The sequence below is a fragment of the Cydia strobilella genome, chromosome 22 (genome assembly GCF_947568885.1).
Source record: "Cydia strobilella chromosome 22, ilCydStro3.1, whole genome shotgun sequence".
In the NCBI taxonomy this organism is placed as follows: Eukaryota; Metazoa; Arthropoda; class Insecta; order Lepidoptera; family Tortricidae; genus Cydia; species Cydia strobilella.
The window spans coordinates 11,728,043-11,747,305 of record NC_086062.1 but is presented as its reverse complement, the minus strand read 5'-3'; the positions used below and the strand labels follow the sequence as shown (position 1 = coordinate 11,747,305).

At 39.1% G+C, this 19,263-nt stretch overlaps 1 protein-coding gene across 1 annotated transcript; it reads right to left on the bottom strand.

Moving 5' to 3' along the window:
* Positions 1–2,058: 2,058 nt before the first annotated feature.
* Positions 2,059–5,524, bottom strand: LOC134751592 (zinc finger protein 219-like). Its single transcript, XM_063687066.1, has 2 exons — positions 5,444–5,524; positions 2,059–4,251 (listed from the first exon to the last, which is right to left on the bottom strand). The coding sequence occupies exons 1-2, from the start codon at positions 5,522–5,524 to the stop codon at positions 2,482–2,484; spliced, it is 1,851 nt and encodes a 616-aa protein (XP_063543136.1). The 3' UTR covers positions 2,059–2,481.
* Between the last annotated feature and the right edge of the window lie 13,739 nt (positions 5,525–19,263).

Below are 19,263 nucleotides of genomic sequence, written 5' to 3'. Positions count from 1 at the left end.
GAAACGGATTTATTTAATCCCTGAATATTTATTCAAGTTAATTTAGTACCATTTTGCCATTAATAAAACTAGCATGTTTTACTAAATATTAGTAATTATTGGAAGTTTAGAATTTTAAATTAAACTGTGAACGTATCACAGGAAACACATTTTTTAACAATAAAACTTTTAGGTATCTCGTATTTTTGGTACAAAATAACGTGTACCTTCAAAAAATTCATAGAAACGAACTTTTTTTTATAACCTTTATAATTTTATACATTTTGCACCAACATTTATCATAGTTTTGCTACAAAACGTGAAATTAAAGTTCCACAAGTTTCACCCTGATTTATATTTGCTATAAAAAGACTCAAGCATTTACTAGGTTAAATAGGAATGTATGTGAGGATGTGTGCAAGAACCCCGCGTAGCATGTAGTGCGGCAACTTGCGCCCTCGCGGAGCCGTCCCGCCGTCGCCTCTAGTTTCACTATAATTACAACTTACGTAGATACATAGGAACTTTGTTTAGAAGCTGCATGTTTTGTACAAGCTAACCTTCACACTGATCTACCGACGAATCTGTTACCGTCAAATAAGTCTTTCGAGGTAACATTGATGACTCTTGCGCAGCCCTGGAGTGCTTGCTTTTTATTGTCGTTTGTTTTTTAAAACTGCTATTGGATTTTAGTCAGCCAAGCTTCTTTATTCAAATTATCAAATTTTTATCTTGAATTTGACGTTAAAACTTTTCATTTCGGTCTCGTTTCAATGGTAGTTTTTTTAAATCGATTTTTGGAAGAGTTTTATATAAGGTGTTTCGGTTTAGGACAATCAAAACCGGTTATAATCACCTTGCAGTTTTGTATATCAGTGTGTAGTACATGATGGATTGTGCCTCTTGAGGTACATAGCACAACACAGCGGTTACAAATTTAAATGAAAAAGGCATCCGCAGTCAAAGGGTTACGTTCATATGTCATACATTTTACGAGTACCTAAGTCCCACAGGGAATGCAAAACCGAATATTAATTGTATGGATAAATCGGTTAATAACCGAATATTCACCGAATTTTCATACAAATAAAAACCGGTTTTGCATTCCCTAGTCCCATAATAGTCATTTTTGCAGATTTGAACTTGGAACCTACTTTTATTCCATTATAGTTCGATTCGACTTTAATTTGTCCTTTTACAAGGACATCGAGATTTAGGAGGCAATGGTTACTGTCTCTTATCAAAATAGGCAAATAACTTTGATTTTGAATATTTTGATACAATCGTTTTACGGATTTTGATCGTCATACAATGACTTGTGACTGTTTTTGTTTATTTTGTGGGATTAATTTTGAAACATCCGATGTAAGATGATCTAGTTGTAGCACGTCAGGGTTGCGCAAGATCTGAAACTGCAGTAACATATTATGTTATCGATTACAATAGAAATAAGTAAATACGGACCGGGACCGAGGGGCTGAGCCCCGTGTAACAAGCTACCCGTATGCCTTTCGGCCCAAAAACGGCCCCGGCCACACATTAATACTAAAATTACGTTAATGTTGATCACTGCCCAATAGTACGTATCTTTGTGCTTTTAGTCACCTTAGACAACAATAAAGTTAAGCTAACATTCCGGCTTCCGTCCGTGTATAACTATTTGTACTGTAACTCCAAAATATATTTTTACAACAACGCTAATAAAACTAGTGAGGTAGAGCGGTTAGCGGTACCGCGGTGGTGCGGTCGGGAATAATAATAACTAGACGAGCGGGCAGCGGAGTGAGTGCTCTATGCCTTGCGAGTTTATTTTCTACGCTTCTATAATGCTTTCACTGTGACATCCTTGTCAAACGCAAGGGAGATGTCCCAATTTTTTCGGGACATCCCAATTTGAAGTGTATCTGGTAACCCTAAATGCAGCGTCTTAATTTCCCTCCTCCCGCCCCGCAAGTCACCCCCGCACCCCCGCACCAGCGCGGCCCGCGTCGTAGTACGCTGACAGCGGTACCGTGGGAGCGGGCGACCGCGACCGCCCCCCCACCTGTCTCCCGCACCCCCCCGCGACCGCGCCCGCGCCAACAGTGATCAACATCACACTCAGTACTACGACACTATCGTGAGCGACACTCACCGATAAATATATTTAAATAATAATTACGCCTAGGTTGTATTTCTTCTCCCGATCGAAATGAACGTTTCAAAAACTCGTCTCGGCCAAAGGAACATCGAGGAGATAATAAATAATTAAATATAAGCAACGTTTCATATATCACCCGTTTTATAATTCTCAATATATGAAGTTAGACTTTCAACATAAGCCGGAGCCCGGGGGGCAGCTTCTCCCATTTATAATTACGTCTCATAATATTTTTTAGCAATCGCTTGAAGGCACACAGCGTTAAATGTAGTTAGTACAGTTCAGCGATCGAAGCGCGCGACCGCGGCGGTGGAGTCGCGGCTGCGGTCGCGCGGGCGACGGGCGGCGGCGGGGGAGGGCGGCTAGGCCGGCGTGAGCGTGAGCGTGACGGTGGCGCGGCGCGTGGCGCGGCGTCGCACGGGCAGGAACACCAGCGCCGGCACCAGGCTCAGCGCGCCGCCCGCCTCCTCCACCACGAAGGGCTGCATGGTGAGCGGCGCCTGGGGCGCCCGCGGGACCGCCAGCAGCGCGCCGGCGCCCGAGTGCGCCGCCCGCAGGTGCGCCTCCAGCGTCGCGAAGCCCTCCGCGCGGAACTCGCAGCGCGAGCAAGAGTACACGCCCTCGTCTGCCTCGTCGCCCTCCACTCCCTCGCTCTCGCCGTCCGTCGTCGGCCCTGACGCATTTATCTCGTTCGCGTTTTCCTGAGGCTCGCTCTGCTGTTGTACATGCGCGCGCTCGTGCGCGAATAGAAACGCTAGCACGTCCGTTGTGAAGGGACAGTAGGAACATGCGTAAGGCTTGTCTCGCGTCAGCAGATCTAAAGGTCTCGGTGGAGGTGGCGGCGGACGCGCTGGCGGAGCGTGCTCGGCCAGTAAATGCGCGCGTAGAGCTCTAGGTCCTCGGAATCGTCGTGCGCAAAGCGGACAAGGCTCGGCGGGCGCCGTGTTAGCCGGCGCGGGCGGCGCCGGGATCCCGTGCGTGTTATGCTTATGCACGCGCAAGAAGTACTTGCTGCACAACTCCTTATGGCAAATATCGCAAGTCACTCCTCCTAACTGCGTGCCGCTCTCCAGGGAAATCCCGTGCATCCGCTGCATGTGTGTTCGCATGAAATATTTGTTACACAACTCCTTGTTGCAGATCTCACAAAAACTCGAGCCGGATGATGAAGCTCGACGTTCGTCCTGGGCGGGGGGTGACGAAGATGGCGCACGTGGTGCAGGCGAAGAAGGTTCTTCCGCTAATCTCTCCGCCGCTAGCTCGTTCAGCTGCGATATCATCGTCTGCAGCTTCCGGAGCTCCTCGCTAGCGGACCCAGGTGAGGCGGCCCCGCGTTCTTCAACGATTAAATTCAGCGGACTCGTTTGCCCGTCGCGCAGGGCCGCTTCCAGCTCCTCCTCGCACTCACGCTTGACTTCGGCCATTTCTTCCGGATCTAGTGGTGGTGGAAGCGAGTGTGAACGCGGGGGGGTGTCCGGCGGAGGGGCTAGAGGCGCCGGTGGGGTAGTTAACGGGGTCGCGAGCGGCGTGCTCACCGGCGTGCTAAAATTCATCATAGGCGGCGTCATCGATTGCGGGGACCGCTCCGCTCCGGGCGACCGTAGCGCCGGCACGCCGTGTCGCCGCTCGCGATGCGTCCGTAAGAAATACTTGTTACAATACTCCTTGCAGCAAATCTCGCAGAACGCTTCAGGATTGACGACACCTAAACGTCGGAGCGCATCAGGTTGGAAGCCGGCGTCTCGCGCCCGTCTCGCTGAATCCGGGGACAATCTTCTCGGCGTGCCGTTGGATTCTTCATCGGACGCCCGTCGCGGCGGGGACGGCTGCGGCGGTGGTTGCGGTTGCGGTTCTCCTCCATCATAAATCCCATGTTTGTTCGCCCTATGTGTTTTGAGGAAGTATTTGTTGCAGAACTCCTTGCAACACAGGTCGCAGTAGGCTTCTGGGTTGAAGATGCGTGGTGGATCGTGTCTGGGTAGCAGTCGGAAGGCGGCCAGAGGGTCGAAGGCGGGGAGGGTGAGCTCCCCGAAGGCGAGGGCGGACTTATAGATGTCCTGCATTTTGGCGTGCAGGTCGAGCGGCGGGGGCAACTGCGGCGCGCGGGTCGGCGCGGCCTGAAATTGACATTGAAATTATTTATTTTGCCAAGGACATGGTTACAATACAATATGGGATTTTTAATTTAGTTTAACAACAGGTTTAAATTAAAATGTATAATTAGAAATAATAGTGAAAAGTTTGTTGTATACAGTGTGGAAAGAATGAATTGGCCCTGGAGGGAAAGTACCTCAAAATCTTAAGTTAGGTCATTTTGCTTAAAGAAAACATTCTTTATTTTTGAAAATAAACAAAACAGCATTCAGTTTTTTTTTTTAATTTTGCTTGTCTAAAAATATTCTTGAATACTAAATATTCGTTTTTATAGATATTTTGCACGACAGACGAGTGTAAGACCTAATTGTTTCTTAGAGAAATATTATCATTAACATTCATCATCATTAACTTAAGTTATTCTCTTGTCGGTGGAGTATCTTCCAGCTTTCCCTATCCCGCGCCAGCTCTTTGACTTTTTGATACGACACGACCCCTACTTTTTCTTTCACTTGATCTAAAAAGCTGCGTCTGGGTTTTCCTCTACCCCGCTTCCTTCCTATCCGCCCCTCCAGGATAGTTTTAAAGAAGTAGTCGTGTCGTATTAAGTGTCCAATCATTTTCCCGCGTCTATTTGCAATAGTGTTCAGAATAGCCCTTCTTTCACTCACTCTTCTTAGCACCTCCTCATTCGTTATCCTGTCTCTCCAACTAATGCCTTCCATCCGCCTCCAGCACCACATTTCAAATGCTTCTATTCTCTTTCTATCTCTTAGGGTCATTAACTGTATCGAATAACATTAACTGTATCGAATAGTAGAATAAAATAGCGAGTGTTTATTTTTGTAAATTTTTAGTCGGTTCGATTACCGGGTGAAACAAGCGAATTAAAAAAAATCTTTTAAAGCAGTTTTGTTTCTTTTTTAAAATAAAAGAATGTTTCCTTTAAGCAAAATGAGCTAACTTTAGGTTTTAAGGCACTTTCCCTCCAGGACCCATTCATTCTTTCCACACTGTATATTTAATGAATAAAAATAAATAAAATACCTACACATAGAACCATGCAATTAACCTATTTTTACTCAGATTTTTTTCAAACGAATTTAGAGCCGGACCACGCTAAGTTTTTTTAAGCCAAGTGGTACGTCAAGTCCAAGTATGGAGCTTATAGGTATATGTATGCATTATTACTGCCAAGTTAGCATGGTCAGAGTCATCAGAGTGTAGTACCTGCTTGCGCCGCTTGCGGCCGGGGCTGGTGCCGCCGCTCTCCAGGTCCAGCTCGCGCTTGACCGCCGGCGCGACCGACATCGCGTCACCGCCGCATCTGGAAAATGCAGAATTCAATGGTTAATACAATACAACAGTTTAAAGTTGAGAGGGAATTACACAAAAAGTTCTAATTTGTCGATGACGTGACGCGACAGCTACCTTAAAAACTTGCAGTCTGTATTAAAGCTACCGTTGAATTTAAAGCTGATTTAAACCTGACACTTTGCTAAAATGCCCCATCGGGCATTGAATGAACATCAGAAATTGATTATTATCTACTAGTAGTATCGAAAATGTGGCTGGTTAACAAACACAAATTAGACAGCCAAATTTTTGTACCCCGGATAATTTATAATGTATTTTCCAAATCGCATAAATCGCATCGTATTACTGATTTATTTTTCAATAAATAATGTGTTCTCAGTTTTTTCAGCAAATTGAAAATTCAGTTAATTTTTATGAAAACAGACTTACTAAATTAATAATGATTTCTTTACTACTAAATATATCAATTTTACATTTTTGCGACTAAAATCGATACCGGGCTCTTAAGAAAGGTTACATACAAGTCATTATCATGTAGTATGTAGCGAAAATGGACTTTCCTAAAAAAAGTGACCCATTTTCATTGTTCTTTACTTTTGTATCCCCCCGAATCCCAGAGGCCTTTGTAAAGGACAAATTCCAGCATTTAATTTTAACTTTTTTAAACGAGGCATGGTTTCAAATTTTAAAACAAAATTAAAAGTTGGTGTTTAAGCGCGCAGTTGTTTTATGCGATAAACGCAACGAAATGTAGGAAAAATGACAATGCACTGATTTAACTTTCATTATATTCGAATTTAAACTGTTGTGAGACAAACTAACATTAAATAATTTTACGGTTTAGACTCACTTGTTTTAGTCACTCGCGCGACATGTTTCGGAGATCCTAGGTCTCCTTTCTCAAGCACTAATAGTGCGAGCAGCGTTCATGACAAACAAGTGAAGTGAAGTGACTAAAACAAGTGTCTAAACCGTAAAATTATTTAACATTATTAAATTGTAAAACGGGACTTAATCGCGTATTTAAGTTTTAAGATTTACCTCCGACGTTTCGAGGACGGCGTTGTCCCCGTGGTCCGTCGTGGTTGTGGTCTTCTCCGAGACCACGGGGACAACGCCGTCCTCGAAACGTCGGAGTTAAATCTTAAAACTTAAATACACGATTAAGTCCCTGTTTTACAATTTAATAAAATATCAATGCGTTTACCGCTGCGTTTGCCGCGGAAAACAATGTAGTGTCATTATCATTATATTATCTGATATAAAATCGGACGTGCGACAAACGCATTGCGTTTAAGGGATCCCATGCCCCAATGACCTTCGATTTGAATCCCTTAGTTTTCTAATGTTTTTTGTAGCTTATCATATTAACAGCAACGGATTTTAGCAATATAGTATCCCATATTTACTTCAAAGTTCATTGTTTTCGAAATATTTGGCATCCAAGTTGAACAATTTTAGGCCAAAAAACTGGTTTTCTGGCCATAACTTTTGTGTTTTAGTTTAAAATTAAAACCTTAGACAAATTTTTAGACACGTCTAAGACGAACCCAAATATGTAGATTTCGTATAAGTAAGATCTTTCACAGCAATCGAGATACGAAAAAAGTGTTTTTTTAGACAATGTTTAAAACAATCATAAATAAATAAGTATTCATTTTTTTCACAATCCGGTAGACAAAAATGGAGATAAAAGATTGAAGAACCGATAGCCGCTTGTCTTATAATTCTATATGTAGTGCAAAAGTAGGAGATACGATTCAAAACTTGTCAAAAATCGATGAAAACCTCAGGTAGCCCCTTAACACTGCGTTTATCGCATAAAACAACCGCGCTCTTTAGGAGGGTATGCTTCTACAGTTTGACCAAGCTAAGTTGGCAGCGATTTCTATAGCCCACTGTGAAAGTGTTATTTAAACGTCATAATTTCATAAAAGTTTGACGTTTAAAATACAATAACACCTAATTATTTAACACCTTTTTGATTTTATGTACATGATTTTACAACGAATAAAATAAAATGAAATGAAATACTTGTCGAAAAGAGACAGGTGGTTGTGATAACAATAGTCTGAACGACCATCATAGATCATCGTTTAAAAAGGCCTGTGGTTCTCATTTTATATCCACGGTTCCATTTCAATGTTGTTTCATACCAGTTTTTTTGAGAAATTAAAACACTATTGTAATTTGTAATCAAATCTTATAAAGCTAATGTTTACATGAAATAATCAAATTTAAGTTAAATTGTGTGTGTAAAAAAAGGTACAAATGATATGAAGCAGAAAAATAATATAATAGTTTTAATGATTATTGTTGGAAGGAGCGATATAAGTAGAAGCACTTTCTATAGAATAGATAATATAAGTAATTGCACTTGAATATATTAGTTCTTTTAACTTTCATTTTGCTATAAGGTAAGGTAGGGTCACAAATTTAATACAGTTTACAGTACAGTTTTATTTTTACTATTTTATATTTTCTTGATTCTGCTTCAAGAAAAGACCCTAAATAGCAAAATATTTTCTCAAGTTGCAATCAGTTTACTCTTTCTTAATTTGAATATCACTGTTAATATTCCAAAAAAAAAACACTGTTTAGGACCTCCACTACATTAAATAATTTCACGGTTTAGACTCACTTGTTTTAGTCACTCGCGCGACATGTTTTGGAGAGCCTAGATCTCCTTTCTCAAGCAAGGCTCTCCGAAACATGTCGCGCGAGTGACTAAAACAAATGAGTTAAACCGTTTAATTATTTAATGTTAGTATGTCTCACAACAGTTTAATTTCTACCTCCACTACTTTCAATACAAAATATTGATCCTAATCTAACCTGATTCCAATAAGAAACTCACCTTTCGTTTCTAAACTCAATTTCTTCCTTCATCTGTCACTAGTCCTAATAATCATAACCACAACACTACACTAGGTACACTAAAAAGTCATTTAACGTTAAAAAAAACCGTTATCATTCCAATAAACCGTTCACTCATTCGAATTTTAAACAATTGACAATCGAACTATATAAAACAGTTGACGATCAGAGATTTGAAAACGGAACGGCGCGTGCCGAGTTGCGCGCGCGACTGAATTTTGGTGTTTTAAGTAAAAACGCGTGCGGAGTGTTTTTTTTTGTAGAAAATGGCAAAAATTGTACCCCACCCGAGTTGCACCCTTGTGTAAAGGGGCCGGTGCATTATGAAAGCGAAGGGTTTACATGGAGATAAGATATAAGAATAAAATCCTAAAATATTAATTTATCTTTAAGTTGATATGATATTTGAATCATGTTATTTAGTTATCGTGTGTCTCGCCCGCGCCAATACATGTACGGGGAAGTACGAGAGAAATGCACGATAACTGACTGACATCAATACATGTACAACAGGTTTACAACTCTATCAAAAGTAACTTTTTAAATATGTTAAGTTTAAGTTAATTTTAAGTATAGTATTTTTTTTTTTTTTTTTTTTTTAATTTTAATAATGTGTAATTCTATGGATGTAATATGTAATCCGAAATAAAAGCTTTTTAATTTTTATTTAATTTTAATAAAACTGACAAAACAAAACGAAAATAAAAATGTTATGTACGAAGGCGAACTTATCACTAAAAGGGATCTTTTCCAGCTAACCTTACTCTCCTAGATGTCATTCTGATATCAGTGTTCGAATTGGCCTCTAAGTTAAATTTAAATGGAGCGCAGATCAATTATAAAGTAATGATGTAATGAAGAATATGCATAAAGTTCCTCAGAGTCTCGCAACTTAACTCTCAATTAGGAATTAATTAATTAATTAGTTAATAAACCTTGATTAGCTATTTGTATGGCTTCCTAATGACGTCCGTAAAGATTATATTCCTAATAAAACCAAACCTACATATAAAAGATTTATGTTACCATACTAAACAAGCTTTTAGATGTTATTAAATAAATACATAAATATATTTAAATAAATATTATAGGACATTCATACACAGATTGACTAAGCCCACGGTAAACCCAAAGCTACTTATAAAAGATTTATGTTACCATACTAAACAAGCTTTTAGATGTTATTAAATATTTTTATTTTTTTTTCAATATTACAGTACAGTTTTATTTTTACTATTTTATATTTTCATGATTGTTATTAAATAAATATATTTAAATAAATATTATAGGACATTCATACACAGGTTGACTAAGTCCCACGGTAAGCTCAAGAAGGCCTGTGTTGTGTACTTAGAAAACACTTAAGACTCAGGAACAAATATCTGTGCTCATCACACAAATAAATGCCCTTACCGGGTTTCGAATCCAGGACCATCGGCTTCACAGGCAGGGTCACTGTCCACTAGGATAGGATAGTTGTTAATGTTTGAAAAATATTTTGATATCGAACAACAACAAATAAATAATAAAAACCGGCCAAGTGCGAGTCGGACTCGCGTATGAAGGGTTCCGTACCATTACGGAAAAAACAGCAAAAAAAAACATGTTTGTTGTATGGGAGCCCCATTTAAATATTTATATTATTCTGTTTTTGGTTTTTGTTGTTATAGCGGCAACAGAAATACATCATCTGTGAAAATTTCAACTGTCTAGCTATCACGGTTCGTGAGATACAGCCTGGTGACAGACAGACAGACGGATAGACGGACAGCGGAGTCTTAGTAATAGGGTCCCGTTATTACCCTTTGGGTACGGAACCCTAAAAACTAACTTCCTTATTCATAAAACTTAGCAACCTTTTACAAATCTCTGTTAAATGTTGTCTCTTTCTAACAAAAAGAAATTTTAAAGTGACGGATAAGGATAAATTTTTGGACACCGTTTACTAAATTCTTATTTTTAGGGTTCCGTACCCAAACGGTAAAAACGGGACCCTATTACTAAAATTCCTCTGTCCGTCTGTCTGTCTATCACCATATCACCAAGCTGTATCGCATGAACCTTGATATCTAGTTAGACGGTTGAAATTTTCACAGATAATGTATTTCTGTTGCCGCTATAACAACAAATACAGAAAGTACGGAATCCTCGGTGGGCGAGTCCGACTCGCACTTCTCCGGTTTTTATTTTATATTTCCAACTATTTATAATCTTCAATTGTGTCTTCAATTAACTACCTACTGTAAAATATAAAACAGCAAAACATAATAATTCAATTTATTCATCAATCAAGCATCATATAAACCTACCCTAACTCAAACAAGCGGTGCTTTCCGAAATTTTGGAAACACTATCAAAAGGGCGATATCATATGTCCATCACCCTCACACAATACAAGCTCTCTCTCGCACCCTAATGATTAAGATTAATCGTACTGCGATATTTCACCAGTATGACGTCATAATCCATAAATTTTGTTATTAAGAACTTTTCTTGCCAAAAACTTAGGTTTTAATTTTTTATGTTTATGAGGCGAAGTTTTTTGAAAGTTTTATATTAAAATACAGTTTAATAAGTAATTATATTGATGTCGGTTAAATTACCTGCTTTGAAAGTGTACTTAATTTTAAAATATAAAAAAACCGACCAAGTGCGAGTCGGACTCGCGCACGAAGGGTTCCGTATCATTACGGAAAAAACAGCAAAAAAATCACGTTTGTTGTATGGGAGCCCCATTTAAATATTTATATTATTCTGTTTTTAGTATTTGTTGTTATAGCGGCAACAGAAATACATCATCTGTGAAAAGTTCAACTGTCTAACTATCACGATTCATGAGATACAGCCTGGTGACAGATAGACAGACAGACAGACGGACAGACGGACAGCGGAGTCTTAGTAATAGGGTCCCGTTTTTATACTTTAGGTTCTAAGATACGTACGTACCTCTTGTGTCGAATCATGGTCCCCATGACAGTTCATTTTTAGGGTTCCGTACCCAAAGGGTAAAAATTTGGGTAGGTAGGGATAAGGGTAAAAAAGGGTCTGTCCGTCTGTCACCAGGCTGTCTTATGAACTTTGATAGCTAGACAGTTGAAATTTTCACAGATGATGTATTTCTGTTGCCGCTATAACAACAAATACTAAAAACAGAATAAAATAAATATTTAAGTGGGGTCCCATACAACAAACGTGTTTTTGCCGTTTTTTGCATGCCCCTTCGTGCACAAGTCTGACTCGCACTTGGCCGGTTTTTATATGGAATCAAAAAGGTTTGTAGATATTTTTTACTTTACTACAAGAACAATTGTATAATAAAAAATAATGAACAGTGAATCAATGGGCGTTCATCCTCACACTCTAGCACCTAAATGGTCGCGTACTGTGCGGTTTTTCCTCCCGCGGACGCTTCGGCTGTGGAATGAGCTCCCTGCCGAGGTTTTCACGAGGGGCTACAGTATGGGGTTCTTCAAAAAAGGAGTGTACAGGTTTTTAAAGGGTCGGCAACGCGCATGTAATATCTCTGGTGTTGCAGGCGTCCATAGGCTACGGTGACTGCTTATCATCAGGCGGGCCGTATGCTTGTTTGCCACCGTCGTGGTATTTAAAAAAAAAAAATTTTTCACATTACGTCCATGTAGCGAAACGGCCAAGCCACACATTTTGGCTAGGGTGTAGTTTGGGAAGTTATGGCTTGTAGAGTTAGAAGCTTGGCTCTACAAGAGATGTGATAACTTTTTGACAGTGCGAGCCTTATGGTTTCGTCTTGGCAACATTTTACACGAAAATGTTTTAGGCGGGATACCTATTACACAAACAATCTTATTTGTGCTATTTTCAACCAAAAGGGTACTTATTGTCGCTTGTCAGTAAGGCGCTATTTCCATATAGCTTCAATTAGAAATCAACCTTATCAACAAGCGACAATGTGGTACCTTTTGGTTGAAAACGTCACAATTGTTATACTTACTTGACATCTTTAAAACTTTACAATTATAAAACATATTTTGCTTCCAATGGTTCCAATACATAAGATCTTTTCGTCACTTACTCATTCATTTAGGCATAATAAGTCATTACTTATTATGCCTAAATGAATCACTTGCTACCATTTTAAGAATTAATTAAAAAAACATTGCTTTACTAATGATTTACTGTAATTTTATGTCAAGGTTTCAGTTTCTAAGAAATGAAACAGACTTTAAATAAAACAAGGAAAACGGCATTCTCTTTAAATCTTACACTTTAGCCCGTGGTTGAGTGGTAGAGAATGCCTTCTGGCATTAAGTCCGCCATTTGTACTTTTAGGTATTGTGCACTAATGATTAAATACAAAAATGAAATGGTAAATATTATAACGAAGAAAGTTTTTATTAAATCGACTGCATAAGGCGGTTATCACACAGGCGCCACATGCCACATACGGATTAAGTGTGCTAACAGCTTAAATATCAAGTCCTTGAGGCCTAGCCAATATAACAATCGTACATCAAACAAACGCCTTACGTACGTTACATAAGTTCCGAAAAACTCATTGTTTGAACCCGCGACCTCCAGATTGCAAGTCGCACGTACCGCATAGAGTAACTTATACTAGAGCGGTACTGTCATAGTAAATTTTGTAACCCCAGTAAATTCACTGCCATCTGTCGACACACTTTAAAACTAATAATAAATATTTATATAAATACGATAAAATGTATTTAAATATGGATAAATGTTTTTTTTTATTTGCATTAATTATTTTTATGATTTTGACCCATGTTCTTTCACTGATATGCGTTAAAATTGTTAAATAACAAACGAAACCGTCAACGCCCTGTATACGACAGTAGGCCAAAGGTAGTGGCGCCATCTGATCGAGAATCAAATTTTCGTGATTTCTGAGGCACGTTTTTTCCTTAGACTGTATCCATCTATTAAGGAGTTATATCTATCTTTGCCATAACTTAAAGCTTAACTAAACCGCTAATTAACTAATATTTTATGATACCATGTATCTTTGTATTATTCTAATAAACACAGTGAAAAAATGCAGAATATTTTTAAATTATCAAAAGGGTTATTCTCTAAAAGAAACAATGTCGTGTTATAATTTGACGGTCGTTAAATTGAGAACGACCATTGATTAGTTCCCAAGGAGATGTTACAGTTAACTTTAAATTGGTATAACAAACGAAACCGTCAACGCCCTGTATACGACAGTAAGCCAAAGCTAGTAGCGCCCTCTGAACGAGAATCAAATTTTCTTGATTTTCGAGGCACGTTTTTTCCTTAGACTGTATACATCTATTACGGAGTTATATCTATCTTTGCTTACCGCTAGGCCACTATTTGTATACATTATTTAACTTCCGATTAGCGTTTTCTATCAACGATTATTATCTTGTCTAGACCTCCTTATCAACGATTATCACCTTGTCTAGGCCTCCTTATCAACGATTATCATCTTGTCTAGGCCTCCTTATCTTGTCTAGACCTCCTTATCAACGATTATCATCTTGTCTAGGCCTCCTTATCTTGTCTAGACCTCCTTATCAACGATTATCATCTTGTCTAGGCCTCCTTATCTTGTCTAGGCCTCCTTATCAACGATTATCATCTTGTCTACGCCTCCTTATTTTGAACGAAAGTACAGGCGGCGTTAAAAGGGCTCCAAATATTTTTTTCGACAAAAGACTGTTCCGCAATCCCCCTTAAAGTGACTTAAAGGTATTTTATTATTGTTGTAGCTATTGTAAGGACAATCTTTTGTTTCAATTCTTTATTTCGTGACCCCGACGTGTTTTTTTTAGCTAGCAACCGACCGCGCAAAGGTCGATGTCGGACCTTTACGACCCTGAATCTGAGGTAACCCTGTGTACAACATAAACAGTGGGCCTACCGCGAACCACGTTCGACTTGTTGCCTCTCTGTCGCACTTTATGCTGTTCGAACATGGTTCGCTGTACCCCAAGGGCCCGTGTCTCAAAAGCTTGTAGCTTGTAATACAAGTGGAAGTCCCTTTCTAACAAAAGTTGTCAAAAAGTGACATCCGGGGCCCGTTTATCAAAAGTTTATTGTAGCTTGTAATACAAGTGGCCTTTCTGACCTTTCGTTCCCACCGCTGGCCGCTGCCGCCGCCGCGCGATGTCGTGGCTGGGCCGTTAAGTTCGTTCCATCGGTTTGCCACTGTCTTTGTCACATTTCGCAAGAAAGAACGGGAAAGAACATACGCGCCAAGTGTCAATTTTGATCGAATTTTGTCGGTTTTTATTTATTTTTAAAACGTGACCTTACAATATCGAAATTCTAAAGCTATGAAATTACTATTTATGTTAAGATTGTTTTTCCTTCTTTTTTTGTTTATAGTATCACATAATAAATAACCGAGTAAAGTAGGATTAAAAGTCCGAGTTAGAGGTTACTTTGGGAATTAATTGTATCGAGCGAAGTGTCATAATTCGTGTATCGGAAGCTATGTTGTTAAAGATAATATAGTCAAGAACTACATATATTTTTTCCACTTCTACGAATATCAACGCCTCTTAGAAAAACATGATCATATAAGGATATTTTTCGCCTTCTGGCTCAGGGAACCGCCTTACGAGCTGAAAGCACGCCAGCCTGCTCACATTCACTACCACTATGTGGCTGGTGTCAGTGGTGTCCTCACGTACTCTCGATGTGCGCGGGGGTTCACCTCGAAGATCGGCTACGTCAGCCATCTTCGGGCGCACGAGCGCCGAGCAAACTGGGAGTCGAAGGTCGCCATGGCCGAAATCGGCCGGAAGGATCTTTTTTTTTCTCTTTCATGAGAGTTATGAGTTAAAGTTAGTTGTAATAAAAACCCGATCAATATAAATCTTTAAATAATGTATAGTTACATCATAACGTAAATATTAATAAACAATCCAAGTATTTATCCAAAACCTAGACGCACCCACTCCATCCTCATTCAGTTTTCAAGAGCCCTGTTTTTATGGTAGTCGTTAACTTTGAAATATCGACCCCCCACCCCCGCCCGTGGGGTGGGGGGGTTGGCAAATAAAATAAAAATAAAGGGCGATTACAGCCGACATTTTATAATGGACGCCGAAATGACATGCGGGCGCCGCCGCGGCGCGCAGGGGAGGCGTGGAGTCGAAATGTCAGGCTGTGAAATTGGGTTAAAGATAATCTATAGGCACACAATTTGAAATATGTAACATTATATGTTATATTTTTAAGCGATAATTTTTCTAAAAATTCTATTCACTATTATTACTGTGTTGATAAAATTTGCGTAAAAAATGTGCAATTAAAACTTACGCTCCCGCGACGGGCACGTGACCGATTTTAGTATGCAAAATAAAAGTGCGGCGTTCAATGTATTTAAAAAGAAAGAAAACACATTTTTTTTAACACCACAACATAGTACTTTAAGAAAAAGAAGACGTGCAAACATGAAAAAAAAAATTACATTGGACGCTATATTAGGATACCAACAGCATAATACCGCAGCAATTCGTGGCGCTAATTTTCAGTGGGGACCTTACTTATTATCATACACCGCACTCTAGTGGCATTTTGCGGACACGTCAGTTAGTAACGTTTGCAAATAAGCAATAAATTTTCGAGTTGTCAGAACAAGGTATTTGTACTTAGTATTTGTAACCTGGTGTTTAATCATAATGACGCATGATTTTATTTTGCTCGAGACAGCTCGAAAATTTATTTATTTATTTGCAAACGTTACTATATAACTGATTCCCGCAAAATGCCTACTCGAGTGCGGTATATGCTTATTATCCATACGACTACATACATAATAAGCAATATTTACTACTTAATAAATAATGAGTCTATTTTTAGATATTTTATTTAACATGTTAATTAGTAGATCAAATGAATTTTGCTATTCAAAAAAAAAAAAAAATTATAAAGACGAAATGTGACATACTTGGAGCGCTCATTCTGAAAGATATAAAAAATAACACTCGCTATTAACTCTAAAATAGCCTAGATTCGGCCATTTTGAAATGCTGGACATTTATTATACAGTAATGTCGACTCCGCCTGTGCCGTGACTGAACTCGTTTCAAGCTCTGTAAATTAAATCGCACTAGCTAGCTATTAACTAAAACGATTTCATTAAATTTGAATATACTGTCATGTATGTAGGTAGTTTTCAGTTGCGTATAAGGTATATATCTTGTTATGAAAAGCGTGTTTCATTACCAGCATCCTAATATTTCCTAAAATACTTTACCCCTCGGTGATTATTTAAAACGTAATGGAATACGACAGTACTTCTCACATATTTAATATATTAATTGCATTTTGTTTTAAATAAATTGCATTGAATTGAATATTCATCATCAATCGTCTAATGGTGCAGCGGAAGCCGCCGTGAAACTTAGTAAACGCGTAAAGAAGGCGTATCTACACAAGGTAGACGCAGAAGCCGCCTTACAAACTTATTTGAAGGCCTATATAGGAATAGTACCCAAAGCACGACCGGGGAAAGCCCTGCGATGCTTTTGACAAGACAAAGACACACTCTAAACCTTATTAACTTAGATACAAGTATCAAAATCTCTACACAAACATTCAAATTTGGCCTTTTAAAAGTTTTTATTATTAGCTACCTAATTCTTGTTTAATGTAATGATGTTAGTTATTACCACGTTATTACTATAACATGTAGTTACCTGTTACCTATAATGTCATAGTTTTAATACACCGTTGATATTTACTGGGGACTGGGGAGGTGTCATGTATGTAGGTAGTTTTCATTACCAGTGTGTTTCATTACCAACATCCTAATATTTCCCATAATATTTTTTAAATTAAAAATGTATTTAAAAAAATTAAATAAAAAATTGAAATGGAAAATTTTGCACCTAAGTAATCACGGCCCTACAAGAGAGGCATTTAGCAGACAGAATATGTGAAAAATCAATAGATAACCAAGATTTTAAAGTTATATTGTATTTTTATTTAATACGAAAAACTGGCTGTTTTATGAATATATACGCCATTTAGTAGCAAAACGTAATGAACTTGTTAATTTTGTTCAATTATGCATCTTAACGTTACTTCCATATAATGAATTAATGTCATAATTATTATTACGTATATTACCATTCCAACTTAACTATGCTGTCACTTGTAGGGAAGTATTTATTTTTATTGTGCAATAAACTTAAAAAAAAATAAGACGTCCCGCGTGACGAGAAAAACTTCTTCTTCTTCCTACCCTTATCCCACGTCATGTGGGGTCGGCACAACATGTTTTTCTCTTCCATTCTCCTCTATCTTTCGTCACCTCAGCACTCACTCCTTTCTTTCTCATATCCTCTTTTACACAATCCATCCATCGCTTTTTGGGTCTACCATACGCTCTCCGTCCATCAACATTCATCCCTAACATTCTTTTGCCTATATGGCATTCATCCCTCCTCATCACATGCCCATACCACGCTAACCTACTACTTCTTATCTTCTCCGTTACTGGTGCTACTTTCAAACTGCCCCTGCTGCGTGACGAGAAAAACATTTGCTAAAAACAAATAAAATAGCCCATCAAATATTTGCACCATCAATACGACTCCACCCCGCCCCTGTCCGTTTATTTATTTTCAATCGCGGCGACCGCACCCTCCAGGTGGACTTTATATTTAATTGACAACATTGACAGTGGCCATTTTTGTTTGATTGACTCAATATCATACTCATACATTTATTCGTAAAAACAATTTAGGTACATGACTATGTATGGTATAGAAAGGATGCCAATCTTATGGCAGAATTGTTGCAAAAGTGACCGCTTTCAGCTTTAAATAATAGTTCCTAATCTCTCCGGTGGCGCTTGTTAGGCTCTGGGACATGAGTATAACATGAACCAACAAATAACCCGACCAAATTACGTAGGTTGTTTTTGGTAGTATTTCGGTGTACGGTGGCGCCGCCTAATTACTGTTTTTTGATGGACACTTTTCATACATAGAGATTTGGCTCCTTTATATAGTCTCCATGTACATGACTAAGAAAAATGGGACGACACTACGGTGTTGCCACTTTTTAATTTGTACTCTTTTTTGCCAGACTGTAAGTTCCGATTGGGGTTTTCTATCAACTATTATCATCTTGGCTAGGCCTCCTGAGTGCGTAGCCAACTAGCCAATCGTTTATGCTCCGCGAACAAAACGCAACTGTCACTGTCACACTAATATAGAAGTGATAGAGAGAGATGACTACGCTACGCTCCGCTTAACGATTGGCATGTTGGCTAAGCACCCTGATCCTTTCCTATCGTTTTTTTTTATTAAATAGGAGGCAAACGAGCAGACGGATCACCTGATGGTAAGCGATTACCGCCGCCCATGGACACCCGCAACACCAGAGGGGTTGTAAGTGCGTTGCCGGCCTTTAAGATGGCAATACGCTCTTTTTCTTGAAGGTTTGAAGGTCATATCGGTCCGGAAATACCGCAGGCGACAGTTCATTCCGCAGTTTAGCTGTGCGAGGCAGGAAGTTTTTAGATAAACGCACAGTTGAGGACTGCCAACCATCTAAGTGGTGAGGATGGTAATGTTGTCGCGTAGGGCGATGGCGAAAAGAAGCGGCAGGGATTAATCCGAACAATTCCTCGTATCGAGTGTACCTATAATCGTAATTAAGAATTGTTTCGTGGTTTGCTACCTAGTTCGCTGCGTTACTTTCATTTGCGATATTAAGGAACAAGACGCAAAACGTATTTGAAAAATGTATGCTGGCATGAAATATGAATGTCGGCGGCCGATCGTCAAAGCCGCCAGATCATGAAATTCCATTCCAATCATAAAATGGCGGCGTTTCATGATATGCCTACTAGGAATTAAATTATCTGGCGG